At 40.4% G+C, this 24,573-nt stretch overlaps 3 protein-coding genes across 6 annotated transcripts in view; 1 reads left to right on the top strand and 2 right to left on the bottom strand.

The window, feature by feature from the left end:
• The window catches only part of LOC148347936 (transient receptor potential cation channel subfamily M member 4-like), a 57,672-nt gene extending 43,330 nt beyond the window's left edge, over positions 1-14,342 (bottom strand). The window contains exons 1-6 of the mRNA XM_088323608.1: positions 14,043-14,342; positions 8,402-8,463; positions 6,384-6,561; positions 3,847-4,027; positions 2,659-2,828; positions 399-576 (exon numbers count right to left, since the gene is read on the bottom strand). Coding sequence (XP_088179734.1) covers positions 399-576; positions 2,659-2,828; positions 3,847-4,027; positions 6,384-6,561; positions 8,402-8,463; positions 14,043-14,105 — 832 coding nt within the window. The 5' untranslated portion in view covers positions 14,106-14,342. The remainder of the gene's footprint in view (positions 1-398; positions 577-2,658; positions 2,829-3,846; positions 4,028-6,383; positions 6,562-8,401; positions 8,464-14,042) is intronic.
• LOC148347934 (chaperone Ric-8A) overlaps positions 13,571-24,573 on the top strand; it is a 45,938-nt gene continuing 34,935 nt past the window's right edge. The window contains exons 1-7 of one of the 3 annotated variants that reach the window (XM_088323610.1): positions 13,571-14,262; positions 18,168-18,262; positions 18,482-18,791; positions 19,863-19,933; positions 20,397-20,520; positions 20,596-20,734; positions 21,026-21,121. The gene's annotated coding sequence lies outside the window, so the exon portion shown is untranslated. Of the gene's footprint in view, positions 14,263-18,167; positions 18,263-18,481; positions 18,792-19,200; positions 19,934-20,396; positions 20,521-20,595; positions 20,735-21,025; positions 21,122-24,573 lie in introns of those variants that run through there. The other 2 variants (XM_088323611.1, XM_088323609.1) reach the window with 2 other exon arrangements.
• On the bottom strand, positions 17,078-23,905 carry LOC148347935 (uncharacterized). Of its 2 annotated transcripts, none has more exons than XM_088323616.1 (4): positions 23,879-23,905; positions 23,733-23,814; positions 20,570-20,713; positions 17,078-18,769 (listed from the first exon to the last, which is right to left on the bottom strand). In XM_088323616.1, the coding sequence occupies exons 2-4, from the start codon at positions 23,801-23,803 to the stop codon at positions 18,607-18,609; spliced, it is 378 nt and encodes a 125-aa protein (XP_088179742.1). In that variant the 5' UTR covers positions 23,804-23,814; positions 23,879-23,905; the 3' UTR covers positions 17,078-18,606. The 2 variants fall into 2 exon arrangements, with proteins under 2 accessions (XP_088179742.1, XP_088179743.1); XM_088323617.1 differs by having other exon boundaries at positions 23,875-23,895.

Genomic DNA, 24,573 nt, shown 5'->3' with positions numbered 1-24,573 from the left:
AATGTATAGATTTATATGATATATTTGTCGCCGATTTACAATTTCAACCGCGATAACACTAAATTCTGGGGACCCATAGATCTCTGTTGGGACCCAGCATGCGAGTCCCCGGGAGCTATCTCTTTTCAGAGAAAAAATGAACACTGCCGTGGGCCGGGTCATTTTGTTTTTTTTTTAGGCCTGATCTTACCTCTAATACTTGTGTATTTTGTTGTACCACAGCCAAAAACAGAGGTCACCTGCACCCTATAGTGCGATGCGCCCTGCACAGTGTTAACCACAGAGAAGCAGCTACGGAGACTGCGTCTTTTAACACGGTACTCTTTAAATGAAGTAACTCGTCATGACTTTTTCTCTTTAAGACAGGCCGTCTTTTGAGGCAAAAAAAAAACCCTTACCCCAGATGCCGGTGCGCTGGTGGGAGATGTAGTCCTCCATCTTGGCCCTGAATCCCGTCTCGCCGCCTCTGCGTCCCACGCTGCCGTCGTCCACCAGCAGGAACGCTTGGTAGTTGTTATCCAGGCAGCACGAGTCCCGGCTTGTGTTGTGGACGTAATACTTGGCGGGAAAACTGCCCTGCGACGACAACAATACAGGGAAAGTTGGCTGGCACTCGTGCTTTCCTTTCAGTCGTCTTTATCCTCATCGTATCGACATTGTGGAATATAAAGACATCCAAAGAGAAAACAAGAGAAAAAGACCACAACGAGGCAAATACATATGTATGACATAGTCAAGTCATGTTTATTTGTTTTGCCTATTATTACAGACTATTATGACACCATCCCCTGATCTAAAACCTACATGAGGGCAAGGAAAAACTCAAAAACATGTCAAATGAAGTCAAGTCAAATCCTATTTTTTTGTGACACGCTTAATCATAAGGAGTCTCAAAGGGCTGCACAGACCACAGATTATTGCAAACTACAGACTATTATGACACCCTGCCCTGATCTAAAACCTACATGAGGGCAAGGAAAAACTCAAAAACCTCAAGTCAAGTCCTATTTTTTGTGACGCGCTTAATCATAAGGAGTCTCAAAGGGCTGCACAGACCACAGATCATTGCAAAATACAGACTATTATGACACCATCCCCTGATTTACAACCTACATTAGGGCAAGGAAAAACTCAAAAACCACAAGTCAAGTCAAGTCATGTTTATTTGTGACGTCCTTTATCACAAAGAGTCTCAAAGGGCTGCACAGACGTCAGATTATTGCAAATTCAAACTATTATGACACCATCCCCTGATCTGGAACCTACATGAGGGCAAGGAAAAACTCAAAAACCTCAAGTCAAGTCCTATTTGCATAGCCCTTAATCACAAAGAGTCTCAAAGGGCTGCACAGACATCAGATTATTGCAAACTACAGACTATTATGACACCATCCCCTGATCTAAAACCTACATGAGGGCAAGGAAAAACTCAAAAACCTCAAGTCAAGTCCTATTTGCATAGCCCTTAATCACAAAGAGTCTCAAAGGGCTGCACAGACCACAGATTATTACAAACTACAGACTATTATGACACCATCCCCTATTCCAAAACCTACATAGTGCTTACAAAAAAATGGCCCAAGTTATAATAACAACGTAATGAAGTGCAATAAACTTTAGCAGCAAAAAATAAAATCAAAATACAGCTAAGTCACAAGCAGTGTCGGGCATGATTCTTTAAGAGAGTCGTTAGAGTTCCTTCCTACTTTTTTCAAAAAGTAACCGAGTAAGTCACTGGATAATTCTATAGCGATAGTTACCAGGGAAACTGACTATTTCCGTGACTTTAAAAACAATTTCTGAGCAAATACAAAACAAAGCGGTGACGACTGGAATTTACTCATAGAGATGGGAATTCCAAATATTTTTAGCTTTTTCGGCTCTTCAGGTTGTTTTTGTGACTTTGTCCTTTGGGCATTCTATGTAGGAAAGCCGCATGGCTCGCCTCCCCTACGTTTAGCATTTAGCATTAATAAGTGTTGGATTTTTCATTTGATTTATTTGACTATAAGGGATTTAATATAATACAAATTACATTTCCTGAATGCAGTGGGGATTTTTCACAGGGAAGGCTTGGGGTCAGTGTGGCCTAGACAAGAATGATATTTACAGAAAAACAAGAACGGGGACTAGGGCTGACTCGGGAAAAGGAGACAAGTGTTCTGATAAGCTTTCTTGTTGTGAGTCCTTTAGATATGGCGGCGCCTTTCGGCGAGGAGGTGGCAACTCGGTGGAGGCCACATGAGGCGTCTGCCAGAGGAGGAGGTGAAGCTGGCACCTGACCCGCCCCATGGGGGAGGAGCCAATGCCCCGGCGTGTGAAAAAGACGGAAGAGAGACGGGAGCAGAATAGAGACGAGAGAAGGGAGGCTTGACGAAGACTAATTAGACTAATTCGACAAAAAAATCGGCTAAATTCGATGGAATTCACTTAATAAATATTTTGAGAATATAAATCTGCCCCTGTGTGGAAAAGCCAGTCTCTTGTCAATATTTTTCCCTAAATAAGGAATGAGCATGCATTGTTAGGAGAATAAAGTTTGTGTTTGGATAACTCATTCGAACTATTTAGTAAACGATAGATTTGTAATATCGTTTTTCCCTAACATAAGGAAGAGGAAGAAAACGGAGATTTGGACGCGGCGACGAAGGGCCCCACCTGTTCGTTGACCAGCTGCTGTCGGTTGTGGACCAGACCCCAGGGGGCCACGCCCAGGGCCACCACCTTATTGAGGGAGACGGAAGAAGCGGCCGTGGCGTGATCCCTCACCGCTTCGCCCACGCAGCGCCCCACGCCTTCTCGTAAGCCCGCCGTCAAGATCCAAGCCCCTTGACCATCGCAAAAAAAAAAAAAAAAATGTCAGCCGAGAGACTCCGGGGAAGAAATAGGGGAGTGGCTCTTTAAGGCTCGAACGGTCGATGACAGGTATGGACGCAAATCGGGGAAATCGTTTGCACTTCTCTGCGTTAATTGTTATTGTTCTTTTTTAACCCCTTGTCCTATTTCCCCCTTCTTTTTCCTGACTTATTTCTCTTTTCTTTTTCGTCCGGGCTGAAACATCCATCATAATATCCGGATTGGGCTGGGGGTTTCTCTTTCGCTGACTTTTTTTGGGCAAGCAGAAAGACAGCAGGCAAACATGGCGGTAGGTATTCCATCCATCCATCCATCCATGATCTGCACCGCTTTTCCTCAGTAGGGTCACGGGGGTGCTGAAGCCCAGCCCAGTCATCTATGGGGAGTGGGCAGGGGACACCCTGAACTGGTTACCAGACAGTCGCAGGGCACACAGGGACAGACAACTCCCTCGCTCATTCACACCTAGGGACAATTCGGACCGGCCAATTAACCTGACATGCATGTTTTTTGGAATGTGGGAGGAAACCCACGCAAGCACGGGGAGAACATGCAAACTCCACACAGGAGGTTCGATCTCATGACCTCAGAACTGTGCCGCACACGCGCTAACCACTGCGCCGCCGTGCTGCCCGGTAGGGATTTCACTTTGTAAAAGAAATACAATATTTCTCTACCTAGGGTTTAGTATAAAAAAGGAACATTGCTATGATGGTTTATGAATTTTTGCCCACTATCCAAATCGATATTTTTGTACCACTACGAGGCACTTGATAATATCCACTGTCCCTTTAACCTGCACCTGTCTTCCTTTTCTTATAAAAATCATCTCTCCTCCTCCCGAGTCCAAATAAAGTATGAAATCTGGAGTTTGCTTTGGGCCCGGTCCTGCAAATCAAGTGAATTGGTCGGACTCAGGCGGGGTCGGGCTGGATTTTTTTCAGACCCCCGTCTTCCCTCTCGGTGTACCTCGTTTTTTTGCCCTTTTACCTGTACTTTGCGAGGCCTTGACCAGTCCCTGCCTGAGGACCTCCCGCACCCAAGTCTTGACTTTGGTTCTGCCCTCGCCGCCCACGACGGACACGACCAGGTTGGGAGCAGGAAGACCCCAGTGGTGGGTCATCAGGGTGTAGACCATCGAGGCCGGAGTGTCCCACGAGAGCCGCAAGAACTGCAAAAGATGACCTTTAAAAACCACGTGGCCACCGAAAACCCGATAAAACTGTACCCGGTATTTGGACCTGAACTGAAGCTTTGCTTGAACGATTTGGAGTATCGGCATCCTTTAGCTCTCTTTTTGAATGCAACACTAAGGATATGGGTTTTTCCGGGCCGATACCGATACCTACTTTTAGTATTAAGAGGAGGCTGATAACCGATAATTATTTGTTGAGAAAGCTTAGAAATTGGCGTTAAATTTTTTAACAATGCAAAAAGAAACAAAGGATATTTTGTCAATCAGAATGAACATGACTTCAACCAAAAACTTAAATAGCTCCCTGAGAGTATTTTTTATCGACGTTAAATAAAAACGTCAATACAATGACTTCAATTAACTTAAAACAAAAAGTGCAACGAAATTTAAACAAAGTGCAGGCACTGCTGTTTTAGAGCCGGATTGACAAACTCGTGTTATGGTAAGAGCTAATCACTCGGCCTTCCACTTGAGCGTGCTTTTGATGTTCTCTCTCAATCACAAACAGGGTTGGGTAGGGTTACTTTAACCGGACTACTTTCAATGACTTTTGGATGACTCCAATACCAAATATGCTAAGAAAAGACCAAAGAAACTAAATATGAATCAAATGATGACTCACAACACGTGGTAAGCTTTCTCTCCTGGCTTTGATCTCTTTGATCTCCGGCAAAACGAACATCAAATGAGACGGAAACCAAATGAAAATCAATCCAAACAGCTTGCCTACATCATTTTTGCCATTCCGTGTATTTTGTTACTCCCCAAGCCTGCAAAAAATTTAGTAATTTGATTCATATTTAGTTTCTTTTGTCTTTTATTAGCATATTTGGTATTGGAGTCATCCAAAAGTCATTGAAAGTCATCCAGTTCAAATAACCCTACCCAACCCTGATCGCCAACAGGCACGCTTGATTGACAAGCTCATGTTATGATAAGAGCTAATATATCAGTCTCCACCTTAAACCAAGTTAACTCCACATTTTTACACTATGTCTTAATCAGACACATGGTTTTTAAAATCTCAATAATATCGGCAGTCTCAATTCACAGGTACGAGTGAGCAGAGCTGTCACTCGAAGGTTATTTTTCCTGCTTCAGTGGCTCGGCCCCCGCTCGCTTATCCAGTCAGAAGGCGCAGAGCCGATAGTGTCTGAGGAGAGAGGGAGAGTGAGGCTCAGCTGCATCTGAGCCTAAATAGCCTAAGGTTTAAATAGATTTATTGGGCCCGTCGTGGAAATAAAAATGCCGATACAGGTCAAATTCCTGAATATCGGTGCTGATAATCTGCCCACCCGATAACGGGTCAACTTTTAAAACCTTCCTGAGCTTCGTCTAAAATTTCAGAACAATAATACAAATAAATACAAGTATTTTCTCCTATGGAGAGGTTCAAGCGATTTTAGAAATACGTCGATGCTTTATATCAAAAGAGTCGGGTTCCCGGTCCACACCGGCTCTGAGCCGGCTGCCACGTTTTTCATTGCAACTAGCGACATGTACATTTTTTCTCCGTTTCGCGTGCTTGTTTAGGGTGGTGATCAATGTTCCCTCTAATTTTCCACAGATCTTTTTCTTCTTCTTTTTTTTTTTAATTCCTTTAAAAAAAATCTCGTTTTGTTTATTTTTTCCGAGCTTTTACTTTTTTCATTTTGTTCTCTATTTACTTTTTTCCTTTGTTTCTTTCTTTTCTTTTTTTTCTGGCTTTTTTTCAAAATTTTTCCTTCTTTTTTTTCTCTTCCTTTTGTTTCTTTATTTCTCAACTTTTCACTACTTTTTCATTTTGGTATTTTTTTCTTTTTTGTTCTATTCCCCCCTTCCTTCAAGTCATTTTGTGCAAAATTTTAAATAATATTTGGTCATGTTGGGATGAAAAAAGCAAAAGCTGAAGAGTCGTCTAGGACCCAAAAGGGCTGGTTTCTTTTAGTGAGCCGAGCCGAAGAAGCCGGTTCTCAAAAAACTCTACTGACTTGACTCAACTTTGTTCTACTTCGACATTGACTTCCAAATACGGCATTTAGAAAACAGCGTCAGGGGAACCCGTGTATTTTGACCTTCATGCACTGTAACTTTGACTGAATTGGCTTCTTAATTAGCAATTACGAGCCGTAAGTTTTGAGAGCTGGCTCGATTTTCTTGTGCGGGCAGCTTAGAGGGAACATTGGTGGTGATGGCCCTGGCAACAAGCTGTCTCTGAACCCATTAGTTCCTGTTTTAAGGGACCCTTAGCACCTACCAAATTCGATCAAATAAAAAATAACGTCGATGGCTCTGCTGCAACACGGCAACCCGGCAAGATAATTGCCGAGAACACCGAATAAAAATCACTCACGTAGCTGTGTCTCTTGCTGGCTCCCGCAAACTGCAGTTCTCCGAAGGCGTCCGTCGGGTACTCGGAGGAGTGCTGGGCGCTGTCCCAGTGATTCACGATGGCCGTGCTGAAATAGTCGCCCAGTGCCACTGAAGCGTGCGTATCCCTTGTCCCTCCACACTGGCACAATAATCCATTACTGAAAGAAAATGACTATGAAGCACAAATCTCCACTCAACCCAAATTGAAGAACTTTTGAAGGACTTTCACAGCCCAAATTTCCTATTTGTCCAGACCCGTTAGAACAGGGGTATCAAAGTCATTTTCACTCGGGGGCCACACGATAGAAAAAACATTCTGTCGGGGGCTGGACTAGTAGATTAAAGTGAAAGAAAAAGAGAGATAAAGAAATAAGAGAAAGAGGGAGGGAAAAGGAGAGGGCGGGACAAAGAAAGAAAAAGAGAAAGAGGGAGAGAGCATGAGAAACAAAAGAGATAAAAAGTCGTGAGAGAGAGGGGAAAAGAAAGGGAGAGGAAGAAAGAAATCCAAAGAGCAAAAAAGAAAGACAGAAGGAGAGGAAAAAAAAGAGCAAAGGGAAGGAAGAGAAAGAGAAAAGGAAAAAAAGGAAGTTAGAGCAAAAGAGGTTAAAAGACACAGAGAGAGAAAGAGACAAAGAGCCACAAAGGTAGAAAAAAGAGAGAGTGAGAAAGAGAAAGAAAGAAAGACAGAGAGAGAAAAAGAAAAAAAGAGAGAGAGAGAGAAAAATACAAGTACAGTGTTTTTGTGAGAGGCACCTGGCTTTGGCAACATCAAGTTGACCTATTTCAACCTGCAATTTGTTTTTCTCTTGCGCTTCTCTGAGCGTTGCCTCGCGGGCCGGATTCAATCCCTTATCGGCCCTGATCTGGCCCGCGGGCCGCCTCTTTGACACCTATGCGTTGAAAGTTGAAATCTGATGTGGTATTAATATATTTGCCATTCTCATATGCAATTTTATAATCTTGCTCGTGCATTTATCAAATATATTTGTTTTTGAGACTAATCTCTCTCCGTCTTGGAGTTGGATAAACATGATGGTAGTATGTTGCTCACATTTTCAGTTGCTGGAAGTTCCTCCCATTAGAATTTATTGCTGGGGAACACTAAGTTCATTTTTTTTGCACAGGCCTCAATACATGTCAATGATTAATCATAACACTAATACTCGTGTTCTAGTGTTTCGTTTAATTGCAGTATGCGCCTGGCCTGCAGGGGGCGACGACGCTTCTTAGGAGAATGGCGTACGCAGCTGTTGTCAATTACGAGGGAAGAAGACGGGCAGCGGCAAAGCAAGACACCGGAGAGCAGTGTCCGAGATCATTTTAAGCATGGCAACAATTTCGAGCATTGACAGCAGGGGTGTCAAACAGGCAGGCCGGATCAGGGGTTGAATCCGGCGCGCGTGATAACGCAGAGGGAAGCGCAAGAGAAAAACGAGCTGCAGGTTGAAATATGTCCACTTGATGTTGCTCTCTCTCTCACTCTCTTCCTCTCTTTTTCTATCACTCTCTATCTCTCTCCTTCACTGTCTCTTTTTCTCTCTCTGTCTTTTTACCTTTTTTTGCTCTCTCTTCCTCGTTTCCTTTTCTCTCTCTTTTCTCCATCTTTCACTCTTGCTTTTCCCTTCACTCTCTTTCTCTCCTTCTCTTTGGATGTATTTCTTTCTCTCTCTCTTTCCCCCGCTCTCACTATTTTTCTTTTTATCTTTTTTTGTTTCTCACGTTCTCTCTCTCTCTCTCTCCCTTTCTCTCTTTCTTTGTCCCACACGCTCTCTTTCTTTTTTTCTTATATCTTTCTCTCTTTTCTTTCTCCTCAATCTACTAGTCCGGCCCCCAAGAGAATATTTGTTCTATCGTTTGGCCCCCCGAGTTAAAATGAGTTTGACACCACTGGTTTACAAGGTCTTCACCCAAAAATCAAGCACGTTCCAATGTTAAAGCATTTTCAAGGATTTTAAGCACCCGTACGAACCCGGAGCACAGTTACAAATATCGAGGCACCTTAAAGAATCTTCCACGAAGGTGGTGCAAATCCTTTTCTTGAAGATGGTGGGGATCCAGCTCTGGAAACAAAAAACGTTCGGCGTCATTTTCGATTTGAATGAATTGAATATTTGATTGTGACATTGTGATGGAGATGGAGATGGAAACTCAAAGTATGGCACGTTGGAAAAGAGCTGCTATTACACAAGTGAGGGTTTAAACACTGAAGTGCGACTTATGGCGAGGTACTGCAGTTTTTGTGTATGAGAGCAGAGTGGGAAGGATTGAGATGCAAGAGCTTTACCCAATGCCAAATGTTTCCTTTGCTACAAAGAAATATTCCGATAGGATTTTTAAACCATCGGTCTGAAACAAGATAGCCGAAAACTATAAAGCCAACGTAGCTGACCGATAATGTGCTCCGATAGTCAACTCATGACACGATTCTCCGCATATTTGGTCTTGTTACATCCTGGAACATCCAGTGAATGCAACCGTGTAAAATATCTGCCATAATGCCCACAGATTAAAAAAAAAATCTGCCTAAAAGCATTGCTGCGTCATTGGATGATCCTCGTGGGAATTTGTTCGTTTTGCCACAATATTCCCTTTTAAAAGTAAACCAACTCGTAAAATGACTTCCAATATGGCTGTTAGCCTCTGACTTTTTGATTGACACCGCTCTCGACCAATTGCTCTTTTTTCACGGGCCTAACAATGCCTGTATTGAGAAAACGGACCTGACCTACTTTGGCTTCAAAAAATCTTTACTACTTAGGTTTTACCGTTTTGATCCTTTTGATAGAGAGGAAAAACAAAAATAATCCTCGAAATAGGCAAAATTGATCGGCCAGTGGAAGCTAACATGTTTTACTCGGTTCTAGTTTTTTTGGAGGGTAAAAGAATCCAATTAAAATCATCAAAATGACTTGTGAAATGTTTACCTTATATCATTTTTTTTTTTGATAGTGCAATCTTATCAGGTTCCATCAAACAAAATACATTTGTTATTGAGCGGATCGTTAGTATATATAAAGAAAACAAACTGTAATATGCTGTCACCTACTGGTATGGTTGAATGTTACAGATGCTCGGTTGATCAATAAAAGAAAGCCAAGATAATGAACAATGGCATTCTTCTTTGCAAAAATTGGGAAATATCTTGCGGCACACTGGTTGAAAACACGAGTCTGGACGCGTTTCAAGTAAAGACATATAAATATCAGAAAAAGTGTAAAAACACAATTAAAACAACACAATCTTTTTTTAGCGAAGGCACCTTTTTCCTTGGATAAATCTCGAGGTACATTGCCTTTAGAAAGAAAAGATGAACTACCGTAAATTCCGGACTATAGAGCGCACCTTATTATAAGCTGCACCCAACACATTTTAAGAGGTAAAACGATTTTGTACATACACAAGCCGCACCTGTATATAAGCCGCATGCGCCCACATTTAAACATGTAACACAAAATTAACCCAAACCCGACTTCAAGTCCCACGATTGAAACTAAATGTCCTTCATTAAAGTTCACAGTCCAAAAATCACAGCCGGCAAAATGAATGGAAAATGATACCGGTACTTAAGGTTTGATGCAGACCTGCAGAGTCCGGGTCCCGTTGAAAGTAATCCAAGGAAAAAAATGTATATTTCCAGAGGTAAGGGTGGGAAAAATATATATCCACGATTGTCCGCCGCGTCCACAAACAGGTCTGTCTGTTCCTCACCTTTACCGGTCCCCACTTCCCGTCACCCCGCGTTTGTTCCGCCCCTCCTTTTTCATTTGCCCGTGCAAAACATATCAGAATAAGTGTCTAAAATAAATACATTACAAAAATATACAGTTGCAAATACATATTATACATGGGTTACACATATTTACAAAGAAAGACGGTACACCGAGAGAGTTTACAAAGCTTTAATAATAATAATATAGCTTTGACAGGGCAGTTAATGGTAGCAACACTCGAGCGCCGCTGGCGGCCGTTAGAAAAATGACATAAATTGGCCGCATCACTGAATAAGCCGCAGGGTTGAAAGTTTGGGAAAAAAGTAGCTGCTTAAAGTCCCGAATTTACGGTAAAATGTATTTATCATTAAAATTGCCAAGACGTTCGTAATCGGATATCAGTTTTGCCCGTACAATACAAAATCCCTGGCAGGCCGCCAGGGATTAATGAGTCCCCCGCAAGGGTCCTCTCACTGACTCTCTGTTCATTGGTTAATATGAGTGTTTTAGTTTTCTGAGCAGGGGAAGGAGGGCTTCGGAAAGGAGGTGACTGCCGTAGCAGTACGTTGAAGGAATGAATGAATGAAAACTTTATTTGAACATTAAAATAAAAAACAGAACAAAAACAATAACTCAACAAAAAAATAATGTTACATGATATGTTCGAAAAGGGGTAGTCAGAAGCAAATGCTTATATTCCCTACCCCTTCATCTTACCTATGAAATACACCAATGATAATAACATCAATAGCAGTAATAACAGTTATGATATAACAATAGCAACAATAACAACAAAGTTAACCATAGTTGTAGACGCACTAATCCCAATCTCTCGTATCACTCACACCCCATTTTCTTCATCTCTGTATTCCGCCAGGAATGTTTTTTTTTGTATTTAAATTTGAACACGTGAATAGTTGGACATTGTTTGATCTCGTCTTGTCAATTATTCCAAAGTTTGACTCCGCACGCAGACACACACACACTTTTCCTGGTGGTTCTCACCTTTGGGATTTGGAATTTACGACAGCCCCTTAAATTATAATTTCCCTTTTTCCGAATGAATCATTTATGGATGTTTTCTGGCATTATGTTTTTGTTGACCTTAAATAGCAGTTGTGCAGTGAAAATGTTACTATATCATTCAATTTTAATCATTTGGACTTTAGGAATAACATGAGTATGATCTGGATATCCTACCCTGTGTATGGTTCTAATTGCACGTTTTGGAGGATAAAAAGGGGCTGGAGTCAGCTTTGGTAATGATTGCCCCAGACTTCTGCACAATACGTTAAGTATGGAAGAACTAGGGAACAATATCATAAATACAATGCATTATAGTTTAAAAGTAATTTGGCTTTATTCATGATTGAAATGCTTTTAGATACCTTATTTTGTATGTGTCTGATGTGTGTTTTCCAGCTTCATTTATTGTCTCTTAAGACCCCTAAAATCTTAATTTAAAAATGTTGAGCTCGGGAACAGCTCGAGAGAGATTGCAATACGAAAGATGAAAAGCAAATGTAAAAAAAAAAATGAGTCCGAGCGGGATAATGATCCTTATTTGGACTCATTTGAACGATATGAATGGCTCCGAAACATTGAGCATGGTCTATCACTGACAGAAGAATTTGAAGCAATCCCTCAAATTTTAAAAGTTTGTGTTACTCAAGGCCAATATTCAGCAACGATTAAAGATATTTTCGTTTTTGTTACACATATTTACATTTATATTTTGGAGTGTTTTTCAGAGGTTCCGTGTCGTTTCAGCCACGTTGGTTAGAAGTTGAATTGTAAATAGTTTAAAGTTCTTAAAGGGTTTTTTTCATAGCACTGAAGAGTTCATAGATCTCATTTCTATTCTGTTGTGAAGTTTGTTTATCATAAATTCTGTGTTACTTGACTCTAAAGTTGCTTAGTATCAAATATATGCAAGGGGACCCCCTGGACATTTGCCCTAGGCAAGCCACCCTCCCCCATCCCCTCCAGCACCCCCTAGACTGTCCATCTACCGGGGTCTCACAAGTCAAGTCAAATTTATTTATATAGCTTTTGATCACAAAAAAATGTCTCAAAGGACTGCACAGGATTACAATGACACCATCACCTGATCTTAAACCAACATGCGGGCAAGGAAAAACTCAAAACCTCAGCGTGAGGAAAAAGAGAAACCTTGAGAAGGGACCTCACAAGTGGTCATCCCCCTTCCAGGATGACCAGGGTGGAATAGATTAAGCATTGAGTTACAGTACACAAACAATAGTAAACATCAACAAAAGAGAACGCTCACAATATTCTATGGGAAACATATAACATATATGGATATATATAACCTTTTTTAAGCAAAGGCATTACATCTGGGAAGCACACTGCCCATAGAAAATGGTCTAAGAAAATTAAAGGTGAATTAGAATTATTTAATTTAAATGTACATTTAAAAATGTATGTTGTTATCATAAAATTGTCAAGACAGGCAATGTAGCCTAAGTTAATGATGTAAATAACAGCAAAATAAAAAAAATGCTACATAGATGTCTAGATAAAGATAGATAGATGTCGATAGATAGATAGATAGATAGATAGATAAATAAACTTTGTTCATCTCCTTAGTAAAATTTAGACTTCCAGCAGTATGATTGTTTTGAAAAATAAAACAATAATAAAATAAAACAAATAGAATACAGAAATAACCAATATAATGTGTTGATATAGAGTATTTAAATAGTGCTACATAAAATACACACTGTCATAAAAATAGGGTAATATGCAAATGTGGGGGTGGGGTTTCATGTGGGCTTTTACTCCCCTGGGTGGAGTTAAAGAGCCTCATGGCATGAGGAAGAAATGATCTCCTCAGTCTGTCCGTGGAACATATAAATACACAAAGATAGTCCTCAAAAAGAGCAAACTAATGCATAATTTAGTTTTCCGTGCATTTTTTTGCGTAAACTCAAATATTCTTTTTTAAAAAGGTTACCAAAATCAATTACTGTCCGTAGATATTTCACCACAACAGACTGACAACTATTTAACTCGATCATGCAACAGTTAATGAGCAGTATAGGCTGGTATAGCAAATAGTACGCTAATTTCTGTTTAATTCAGTTTTTCTTGCGGCACATTAGATAAAGTTTTTGCGGAAAACATCAAAATATATATATTTTTAAATATAGTTTTTTTTTTATTAAATTAGTTGAATACAACAACAATAGAATAATACACAATGTAATCCTATTTTTATCAAAAGTATTCATCCTAATTCTATTTAAAGAAAATGTTCTGTATTTTGTGTCATCGTAGTAGTACTGTAAAAATTGGAAGAATGATGGCTGCGTCCCAATAAATACCAGAAAGAGTCTAACCGGGTGAACCCAATGCGCTACAGTAGAGCAACTCGTCTTCCGGAGGAAAACGGATCGCAGCCGATGTGATTACTGTATACTCTCAGAGACTGTGTCAAAGTGTGTCTCTTTGATATTCGACGAAGAGTTATTTCCCGATTTTAACGCCATTTCGTACAAATATGGACGTCGGGTCCTGTTGGGTTCATTTGAAGAAAACCTCGAAACGCGTTGAAAACTGTTATTAAGTCAAAGTGAGCACAAGAAAAACAACTTCGTCTCTGGCGTTAATTCCAACAGGCGCTATTGTTAAGCTAACGCGTGACACAATCAGCTGCTAACTTCCGCCGCTTAGCAAGATAAGCGCACATATAAAGTTACCGGCGAGCGTTTTGGCCAAAAGCCAATGTCTACCCGGATATTTTTACGACCAAATTGTCTTCATATTTGATAAGAGAGTGGTTTTTCTACGAGTCGTGTGATAAGAAGTACGTTAGCCGTGGCGTGGTCGACGCCTCTTCGCGAATCAACTTTCCCAAATTTCGACTTCCTCCACAACAATGTCCGAACTTTCTTTAAATTTCTTACCTGGTCCTTCTCAGATTTGCTGTTTTTATGGCCACCGTCCGCAGAGTCTCCCGTTTCTCTCATGCTTTCCCTCGATTCAGAGGAAGATGACGGGAAAAGTAATTATCTGTTGGTATTTTTAACCATCATTAATCCGACAGTTTCCCTTTTCCGATGTTCTGACAGCTTCCTAGTCCGTCCAAAGGGAGGCAAGAAGGCCGAGAGCAAGCAAGGAACTCAGGTGAGGGTGTGGTTGCATGAGGAAAACGCTCAGTACCTCCTCCAAACTTTTCGAAAATAGGAGTTGACACTCACGGCCGCAGCATATGTCACACCTGGGCATGGATCTTAAAGGGACAGTGTGGATTGGATCTCAAGCTGTTGTGTCAATTAGTAATATAGGGAGAAAGAAAGGGACCAAAAGAAAGATAGAAAAAGACAAAGAAAGAAAGAGAATGTCAAGTCATGTTAATTTGTATAGCCCTTAATCACAAAGAGTCTCAAAGGGCTGCACAGATCAAAGACTATTGTAAACTACAGACTATTATGCAGGGTTGGAAAGGGTTACTTTAACTTGATTACTTTCAATGACTTTTGGATTACTCCAATACCAAATATGCTGATGTAACGGGTGTAATAATAACTTTTGTTTTATTGAAATTCCTGCTGAAATATGTGTATAGTTTTTGGTAAGTGTCCTGCAAGGATGAGTCCAACAGTGCCATCTGCTGGTATGGGGTGGGGTTTGGTTTTGGCTTCTGACATGTGACCGAGAGGCGGGGTTTGTTGGCAGTCTTCAGAGAGAACTGCTACTGGTAAGACACATCTTTTGGTGCTCCACAACAGAAGGTAATTTTAAACATTATAACCCCAGCTGACAAATCTCTCAACATGCACAGTAATGTGATTGATGTTGTCAAGCTGTTTAGATTTATTTTCGTTTTGTTTCTGGTTTACTAAAATGTAATTCCCCTTGTAGAGATCAAAGCCAGCAGAAAAGCTAATGTTGTGACTCATTCATTTGCAGGTAAATTGTACCCGTTTTTATTTCTATTTTCTCATATACATTAAAAAGGATGATGTTGGTTAAAATTCAGACTAAAGAAAAAATATGTTGAATTCATTGTAAACTTTAAAAATCCACTATACGATCTCTTGTTAAAAGTATCTTGTTCAAATGGATTTACAAATGTATTTTATGTAAATGGAAAAGAAAGCTCATTGATGTGCTTTGGGTAGTTTTCAGAGGGAACTGCTACTGAGATCAAAGAGATCAAAGCCAGCAGAAAAGCTAATCTTGTGACTCATTCATTTGCAGAAACTGTACTAATAAAAACCTCATCATCCAGTCCAGTGTGAATGTGGATCTTTGGTGGGACAAGTACACCGCTGTTACATATATATACAGGGGGCCACAAAGTCACACACCAATGTTAATATTTATTTTTTAATTTGATACCACAGTTTGATTTAGGAACTTTGAATTTCGTATTGGCTCGTGCATAGCTGCAAACGGCGAACATATCGAGCATTTGTAAGACTTGTAAAGAACTTTGAATTTGAATAAATGTTACTACTATAACTTCTTTAATTAACATTGGTGCGTGACTTTGTGGCCACCCTGTATACCACAACCATATCCCCCTAGTGGGAGGTGGCTAGAGTCATTTCTAACTCTTTTTTTTGGGAGATTGATTCAGAGTAGGGGATTCCCAGCCCCCTCGCTCAACCCAACTGAGGTGTTGGGAGTCATTAGGTGACCAAACCCACCAATTCCAACCCCTAATGTTGTATGCCAAGCAGGGAGGCAACGGGTACGAATGTGAAGATAGAAAAAGACCAAGAAAGAAAGAGAATGTCAAGTCAAGTCATGTTTATTTGTTTGGCCCTTAATCACAAAGAGTCTCAAAGGGCTGCACAAATCAAATACTATTGCAAACTACAGACTATTATGACACCATACCCTTATATTGTCAACATAAAATAGAGGTTATTAATATGCTATACAATAGAAGTGTGTTTTAAGCTTAGATTTCAACATTTCCACTGAGGTTGCAGATCCAATCTCAGGGGGAAGAGCATTCCACAGCACCGGGGCCCGAATGGAGATTACTCTCCTGCCGATTTCTTGGCTCTTGGGATCACTTGTACACCAGCATTTTCAGAGCGAAGGTTTCGGACGGGAACAAGAGAAGCATAGATAGAAAAAGAGAGAGGGAGAAACAGAAAGAAAGAGACTGACAAAGAAAGAAAGAAAAGAGCGAACTACAGAACAGGACTACAGATTTTTTTTTTTTTAAACCAATCGCTTTTGAAAATGTAAACAACAAAAATTTGACTTGATACTAGTATTTGAGGGGGCAGCACGGTGGCGCAGTGGTTAGCGCGTGTGCGGCACAGTTCTGAGGTCGTGAGATCACACCTCCTGTGTGGAGTTTGCATGTTCCCTCCGTGCTTGCATGGGTTTCCTTCCACATTCCAAAAACATACATGTAAGGTTGATTGGCCGGTCCAAATTGTCCCTAGGTGCGAATGAGCGAGCAAATTGTCTGTCCCTGTGTGCCCTGCGACTGGCTGGCAACCAGTTCAGGGGAACCCCTGCCCACTGCCCAAAGATAGCTGAAATGGGCTCCAGCACTCCCGCGACCCTACTGAGGATAAGCGGTGCAGATAATGGATGGATGGATGGACTAGTATTTGATTCTACAGCTGTTTATTTTGAAGCAGGGCTTAGTCTTTTTGCATGGATAAACCACTCCAGCGATCACGTTCGATTTCTATTTTGGTAAAAGTTTGTCACTTCCGCTTTGAAACAAGCGCATGTTGTTTCTTTTATTCAAATTTTGGAGAAGGACCGAGTTTTGCGCGGGAAAACAGCGCGTGCGATAGGTTCTCCCGCTTATTAATGCCCAAAGGTTGGCGTGTATGCATAAGCAGAATCACATAACAGCAAAGGCAATCATGTTTTGTCACAAATTTAATCAGAACATCAATATATTACTGTAAATTCAATTAAATATATTTTTTTTCTTCGAAAGGTTTGATTAAAACGCACTTGCAGACGGAATACATCAGTGTTTCTCAACTGGGTCAAAATAAGAAGAAAAAGAAGACGGCAAAAAATATATAAATGAGGTTCAATCACACTCCTAAACAGTAGACGGCGATAAAGTCCTGTAAATGCATGTTTACACCCAAGACTTCACACCACAGAAAAAGACTGTTATTATTTTTCTTACACATGTTGAGCAGCGAATATATGAGATGAACTTCATCAAATTGAATCCAAAGCTATTAAAGTGAATCGTTTTGGATTTCATTCATTAAAAATGCAGCTCATTGAGCATTAAAGGGACAGTGTGTATTACTACCTGAGCGTAATCGAAAACGAGTGCAGAACTACACGGAAGAATACAAAATACAGAGACTCAAAGTGACCCAACTCCACCATTTTTATTTCTGCCAATCTCTTTTTAAACGTTTTTTCCCCTCTTGGGTACCCGTAGCGGCAAGATAGCCGCAGAGATGCTAAGGATTATATTAAGTCAAATAAAAAAGCCAATGTCTCAAGCTACAAGTATTCGTATGGTTATATGTATCAGGAAGCAGAAAATTCAACAGCCATGGCGGACGAAAACACAGAGTTTTATGAGTTTACACATTAATGGAAGATGAAACCTTGTTTATTTTGTAACTCACAGCCGATACTGCATCGCGGATTCCCATCATAGCACTCGGTTTCATTCTTAAAGCGATAGGATCACCCAGTGGTAGTTAACAACATCTACCTTCAAATCCCACAGCATTCGATGAGGGAAAGCAAGGTTTCCGATTTGATTAATATTTGGGGGGACAACGCTCGGCTGTTAACATCCATGAGTACTTCTGCAAACATGAGAGCGTTGCGTGCGACTTCTAGTGTCCTCTTGTGCACAAGCGAACCAGTTGTGGCGTTCACACAGCAAAATCATGTGGCGCATAGTCAGAAATGTGAAGGATCTCACAAAAACATGGGATTTCACCCTGAAAATCGGAATTGAGCATTAGGCTTTCCAGTGTGAACCTAGCTTTATATTTAGGCGCGACTTATACTGCGGTATCTTTACTTACGAATTTAATTGGTTCCATTTTGTGTAAAAAAAACAGGTTTTCCCATTGAAATGATTGGATCGACGATTCATCTGTTCCGAGGTCACCAATGCAACCAAACACCCATTAAAACAACTGTAACGACCCAGCAGGTACAATAATGTGTAGTCAATGTTCATAAATATAGTGTATTTTCCAGACTACAAGTAGCCTTTTTCCTTCTTATTTTTGGGGCTTATAGTCCAGAAAATATGGTATTACGTGAAGTTGTTTTGAAAAAATAATAGCGTGACTATCTCCGGTTCAAACCGCACCCTCTTTTCATTCAATAAATTTCAATCGTGGTCTTTTTTTCTCGATTTGTTGTTAAGGTGGGATGCCGGCTGGGTCCTGAAGTCAGCAGTTGAGAAGCACTGGAATACGTCCATAACAAGTACCAATCCATCAGAACACGCCAAAAAAGGAGCGGGATCCCGTCTTCCAGCTCTTGTCCATTTTATCTGCCGTAACCTTGAGGGTCATGCGTATTCTTGGATTTTTCTTTTCTGCTGCTTTTGCTGATGTGGTATAACGTGTTGCCCAAGTTTTGGACGTGGCACGTGCCCAACTTGCATCCGGCCTGGGGCGAGCGCCTCTCTCGGAGTAGTCGTCCGGACAAACTGTTAACCCAAGGGAAATGACGTGAATATATTTGGCATTATATTCATATGTTTTAAATTGCGTATGTAAACATTTTGTATTTTGTCTTATTCCGTTGTGCCAGTTTCTCAGTGGCATCGTAGAATACGGTGACATCTAGTGGGAGAATAAAAGTCTTGACTCGATCGACCACGCATCGTGGAAAAATAAGTCTGCTTAAAAATGACGCCAACACTGCTTTTGGTGGCTTGGCTTTGCCATTGTATTTCTTCTTCCTTTGTGATTAACGGCAGCAGGTATTAGTTTGTATGGCGTTGTCATGCAAAGCGTCTGCATCCCCTTGCCCAATAGAACAAGTACCGAGATGCGGGAAGGCTGCTTTTTTAACGCTTGATGGCTAGAAAACAGAAAAAAAATAACAAAAACAATGGCTAAAACGTGGGGGGGTGTAGATTTCTTCTTCTAGCGGTACTGGAGAAATTGTAAAATTGTCTTTGGAAGGTCTTGAAAAGTGCTTGACTTTGGCCATGAAAAAGGAGAATGTTCCCTGAGAATGCCAAAATTTGTTCTGAAGAACAAAATGTCATGTAGCCGCTTTATTTTTCGACCCTATCTCGTTTCGAGGAGTTTACATATTAGCTGGCATCGATTGAAATGATTAGGGCGAGGTAAAGACAACAAGAATGGGATCCATTTTTGCTATTATAAAACTAGATGGATTCATAAAGTTATTAATTTATTACCTTAATATTAATGCTTCAATTATTTCTTAAGAAATTGTCATTTTATAAACCTATTTTCTAATCTTTTTTTTAAACATGTTCTTCTCATTCAAGTCCTTAGATTCACAAAAGACATCAGGAGTATTTTTCATTTATGTTTACAACAATGAAGGCTTCTTATTAACAAGCAAATACCGTCTGATGAACCTAGCGTAAAGACAAATTTTCCTATCACAATAATAATTCTGTTTTTATTGAACACCTGCAAAGACCCTAGTTCATTACTTTGACTATTATTGGTCACTGCTAGTGGTAGTTTTGACTATTATGAACTGTCATTGTCACTATTGGCCAATTATGTTTATTGTTCTTTGATCTCCACACCCTGTAGAGCAGGTCTGCTTTTGTCACCTAGACGTTTTAATAAAAAGAAAGGCCTCAGGAGGAGGACTTTTAAAACAGGTGGGGATTTCTTATCTGATTTTGCTTTCTCTCCTGTTGTCCTTGTGTTCATAATCAGGGTTGGGTAGGGTTACTTGAACTGGATTACTTTCAATGACTTTTGGATGACTCCAATAGCAAATATGCTCAGAAAAGACAAAAGAAACTAAATAGGAATCAAATGACCCAATTTTGTGGAGGCTTGGGGAGTAACGGAATACACGGAACGGCAAAAATGATGTTGGATTGATTTTCATTTTGTTTCTGTCGCATTTTATGTTCGTTTTGCCAGAGATCAAAGAGATCAAAGACAGGAGAGAAAGCTTACCACGTGTTGTAAGTCGTCATTTTATTCATATTTAGTTGTCTTTTATTAGCATATTTGGTATTCGAGTAATCCAAAAGTAATTGAAAGTAATCCAGTTCAAGTAACCCTACCCAACCCTGTTCATAATCCATTAATGTTTTCTCTCCTTATTTTAAGTGTCTACTAAAGAGTGACAGTTATGACGTGTACCACGACAATGGGAATGAAGCGACTCTAAGGCATCAGCTTATTGGATTAATTCCTGGCTCTCCACGTACATAACAAGCAAAATGAGACAAAGGTGAAAGGTAGATGTGTAGCAACTCATATAAATGGCTCTCCACAAATACCTTTTTTGGATCGCATCCATGTCTAGTTGTTGATCCGGCGTACGAAACGGGACGATCTTCAGGATCGAGCCCCGCCGTTCACGCGCCTCCTCCGACTTTCCCGACCCGGACGCTTCGACCGTTCCCGCTGCGTTTTCGTACAAGCTGCCGTGCGGACGAAAACAGGTACATTTTAAAGCAGAATATTAATAAGAAGCCAAAAGAAATTCAGAGAAGAACGATAGAAACGGCTCTTTGGGTTCGGCTCGTTCAAAAGAGCCGGCTCTTTTGTTAGACCAACAGCTCTCCAAGTTTTTGTTGTCGCTTTAACCGGTATATTATCAATCGCGACGTAACACGATGCATAAAGAGACTTCATAATAGTTTAAAAAATCTATTGTGCTACTGAATTATAATAGTATTTTTTTTCACACTTCAGTGGACTCAAAGGTACATTGTATAATATTTGACCCCTAGATGGCACTGCTTTGTCTAAGGCGAAAGAAGGAAACCAGTGGCAAAACAGCACAGCGTAGCAGCAAGGTGCCAGACAAACATGGCGGCAACTACTAGGTACGGCTTCAGCTACGTAAAAGAAATACTCATTTCTCGACCTATGAATATTTCTGACAAATTGAGATGGGTATGCTAGTTCATGAATTTTTGCTGATTATTCAAATGGTCTTCAAATGGTGAATGTTACCCATTCACACACACTCACACGCCGATAGCTGCGGCATTTCGGAGGTTTGTGTCTTTCCCAAGGACACTTCCACATTTAACTCGGGGGAGCCAGGAATCGAACCTACCACCTCTCGTTGCCTAGGCGTTTTTTGTACCACTAAGAGGCACTCAATATTACACACTGTCCCTTTAACTTATTTTAAACTTTTTATACTTGGCAATATTCAAGTCATGCCACACAGGATCCCTGATAATCACACAACTCATCAAATAGTAAATTCAAAATCTTTTTGAGTGCACCAAAAAAAAATGAACCATGAAATACAAGAATAAACTCTTATTACGTTACATCAACTGAAGCTAATTGTGAGGCACATAACATCTCATCTCATTAGCTACACCGCTTATCCTCAGTAGGGTCGCGGGGGTGCTGGAGCCCATCCCAGCAATCATCGGGCAGTGGGCAGGGGACACCCTGAACTGGTTGCCAGCCAATCGCAGGGCACACTGGGACAGACAACTCACTCATTCCCACCTAGGGACAATTTGGACCGGCCAATCCACCTGAAATGCATGTTTTTTGGAATGTGGGAGGCAACCGGAGTGCCCGGAGGAAACCCACGCAAGCACGGGGAGAACATACAAACTCCGCACAGGAAGTCCGGTAGCTGGATTTGAACCCACACAGGAGGTTCCCAAGACCTTAGAACATAACACGGGAAATATCAATTGAAATAGTTTACGGAACACAGGGATAAATTCAAATATTTACAGATCTACATAAAACAGGGCCGCGAGACAACGCTGAGGGAAGCCCAAGAGAAAAATGAGCTGCAGGTTGAAATATGTCCACTTGATGTTGCCAAAGCCAGGTGCCTCTCGCTGTAGTTGTATTTTTCTCTCTCTCTCTCTTTCTGTCTCTTTTTCTCTTTCTTTTTTCCTCTTTGTCTCTTTCTCTCTGTGTGTCTTTTTGCCCTCTTCCCTTTTTCCTTTTCTCTCTATTTTCTCTCTTTCCCTCTCTTGCTTTCCCCCTTCTCTCTTTCTCTCCTCTCGCTTTCCATTTCTTTTTGGATTTTTTTCTTTCCCTTTCTCACTATATTTCTCTTCATATCTCTTTTGTTTCTCATGTTTTCTCTCTTTTATCCCTTTCTCTCTTTCCCTGTCTCACACTATTTTTCTCCCTGTCTTTCTATTTCTTTCTCTCTTTTTTTTCTTTCTCCTCAATCGACTAGTCCGGCCCCCGAGAGAATGTTTGATCTGTCGTGTGGCCCCCGTGTTAAAATGAGTTTGACGCCCCTGACATAAAACATGTTTTTTAGCCAGCCAACTGGAATTATTTTCTAAAATAACAATGTATCGTGCTATTACAATGTTATTACCAGGTTGATGATTAAGATGGGGTTAAATAGACTCAGTCAACCACCAAAAAGATTATTCGACTAGAACATGACAATGACCCAGCACCGGTGAGCTATTTTCAGAACAGGTCAACTTTCCTTAGGGGACACCTTCTGTATAATATCCTTTTTAATGTTGCAAAACTATTATTTGTTGTGAATATCAATCCAACAAAAGTTGCACTGTAAGTTTTGTATATATGAGATAAAGAGGGGGGATTTAATAGGTAATTCTATTTACATGCAGGGTTGGGTAGGGTTTACTTTAACTGGATTACTTTCAATGACTTTTGGATGACTCCAATACCAAATATGATAATAAAAGACAAAAGAAACTCAATAGGAATCAAATGGCTCCATTTTGTGCAGGCTTGGGGAGTAACGGAATACACGGAACGGCAAAAATGATGCTGGATTGATTTTCATTTTGTTTCTGTGGCATTTTATGTTTGTTTTGCCGGAGATCAAAGAGATCAAAGCCAGGAGAGAAAGCTTACCACGTGTTGTGAGTCATCATTTGATTCCTATTTAGTTTCTGTGGCATTTGATGTTCGTTTTGCCGGAGATCAAAGAGATCAAAGCCAGGAGAGAAAGCTTACCACATGTTGTGAGTCATCATTTTATTCCTATTTAGTTTCTGTGGCATTTGATGTTCGTTTTGCTGGAGATCAAAGGCAGGAGAGAAAGCTTACCACGTGTTGTGAGTCATCATTTTATTCCTATTTAGTTTATTTTGTCTTTTGTTTGCATATTTGGTGTTGGAGTCATCCAAAAGTAATCAAGTTAAAGTAACCCTACCCAACCCTGTTACACGGTTACAAAAAGAATGTAACTGCCTGAGTAAATACATGAAGATAAATGGTAACATTTTTGTCTGGTGGACTGGACTAAAAAGCCTGATTGTCCCGTGCCTTATACAGAGCTACTCGGCTTTCTGATTAAAAAGAAAACAGTGTGGATTTTAGTAGGCTTGTTCAACTTTAGCGGAAAGAAAAGAACAATAATCCAAACGGCACTCCTATCTTTCTTTGGAAGTGGCTCTGAGAGTAAAATATGGACACCTCCGCATTAGAATCCGATGAAAAAGGAGTCTTTCTAATCACCTGAAAACGGGTCGAAGCGGCGAGGCAGCGGTCACAGGTACAGTCAGTAGCAGCAAAACAGCTATCTCCATACCGCAGTGCTCTGTCAGAGAAGAAAGTAAAATGAGTCAATCCCAAAAACGATTTTTCCGCAGGTTTAAACTTACTAAGAAAATCGAGAAATCCGCAGTTGTCTCAACGTGATGCTCAAGTGGCTTTGGCCCCTTTTGCCCTTTTATAAGGTGAAGGAGGCGTGTCCACACCGACGCCATAGTCACTCCCACGCTCGTCATTTGTTGATTATTCACCGGTTTACTGTGCCACCCAAAAGTAGTTGCCCCTTCCTGATTTATGTGTTTTCTGCTTTTTTTTTATCACCTAGGCAGTGTTCATTTGAGCTGTGAAAAGTGATGGTTCCCGGGGACTCACATGCTCAAAAATCTATGGGTCCTAACAGAGATCTAGGGCTCCCCAAAATTTAGTCTTATCGCGGTTAAAATTGTAAATCGGCGACAAATATATAATATAAATCCATATATTCATTCCGTTTTAATCATCACAGTTTATTGGTAATACAAATCACTTATCACTTCAAGATTTTTCAATTCACAACAATATTGTACATTATACAAAATAATATTGCTGAAATAATTATATTAATCCATATTTTCATTCCGTTTTAATCACAGTTAATTGGTAATACAAAGCAGTTATCACTTCAATTTTTCAGTTCACAATATTGTACATTATACAAAATAATATTGCTGAAATATAAGTCTATGTATTCATGCAGTTTTTAATCATCACAGTTAATTGGTAATACAAAGCAAGTTATCATTTCAGATTTTCTCAGTTCATATGT

This window comes from Urocampus carinirostris, chromosome 19, assembly GCF_059441175.1.
Source record: "Urocampus carinirostris isolate Australia breed hairy pipefish chromosome 19, RoL_Ucar_1.0, whole genome shotgun sequence".
NCBI classification, from domain to species: Eukaryota; Metazoa; Chordata; class Actinopteri; order Syngnathiformes; family Syngnathidae; genus Urocampus; species Urocampus carinirostris.
The sequence above is the reverse complement of the archived record's forward strand: the minus strand, read 5'-3'. Positions and strand labels throughout refer to the sequence as shown.

Excerpts from the sequence above, each read along its gene's own strand:
- LOC148347935 (XM_088323616.1), bottom strand. The coding sequence starts at position 23,803 with ATGGAGATAGCTGTTTTGCTGCTACTGACTGTACCTGTGACCGCTGCC. Across the intron at positions 20,714-23,732 it reads CCGCTTCGACCCGTTTTCAG|CTTGTACGAAAACGCAGCGG; the intron begins GTGATTAGAAAG and ends TCCGCACGGCAG. Across the intron at positions 18,770-20,569 it reads ATGGATGCGATCCAAAAAAG|TTTGTCCGGACGACTACTCC; the intron begins GTATTTGTGGAG and ends TTGGGTTAACAG.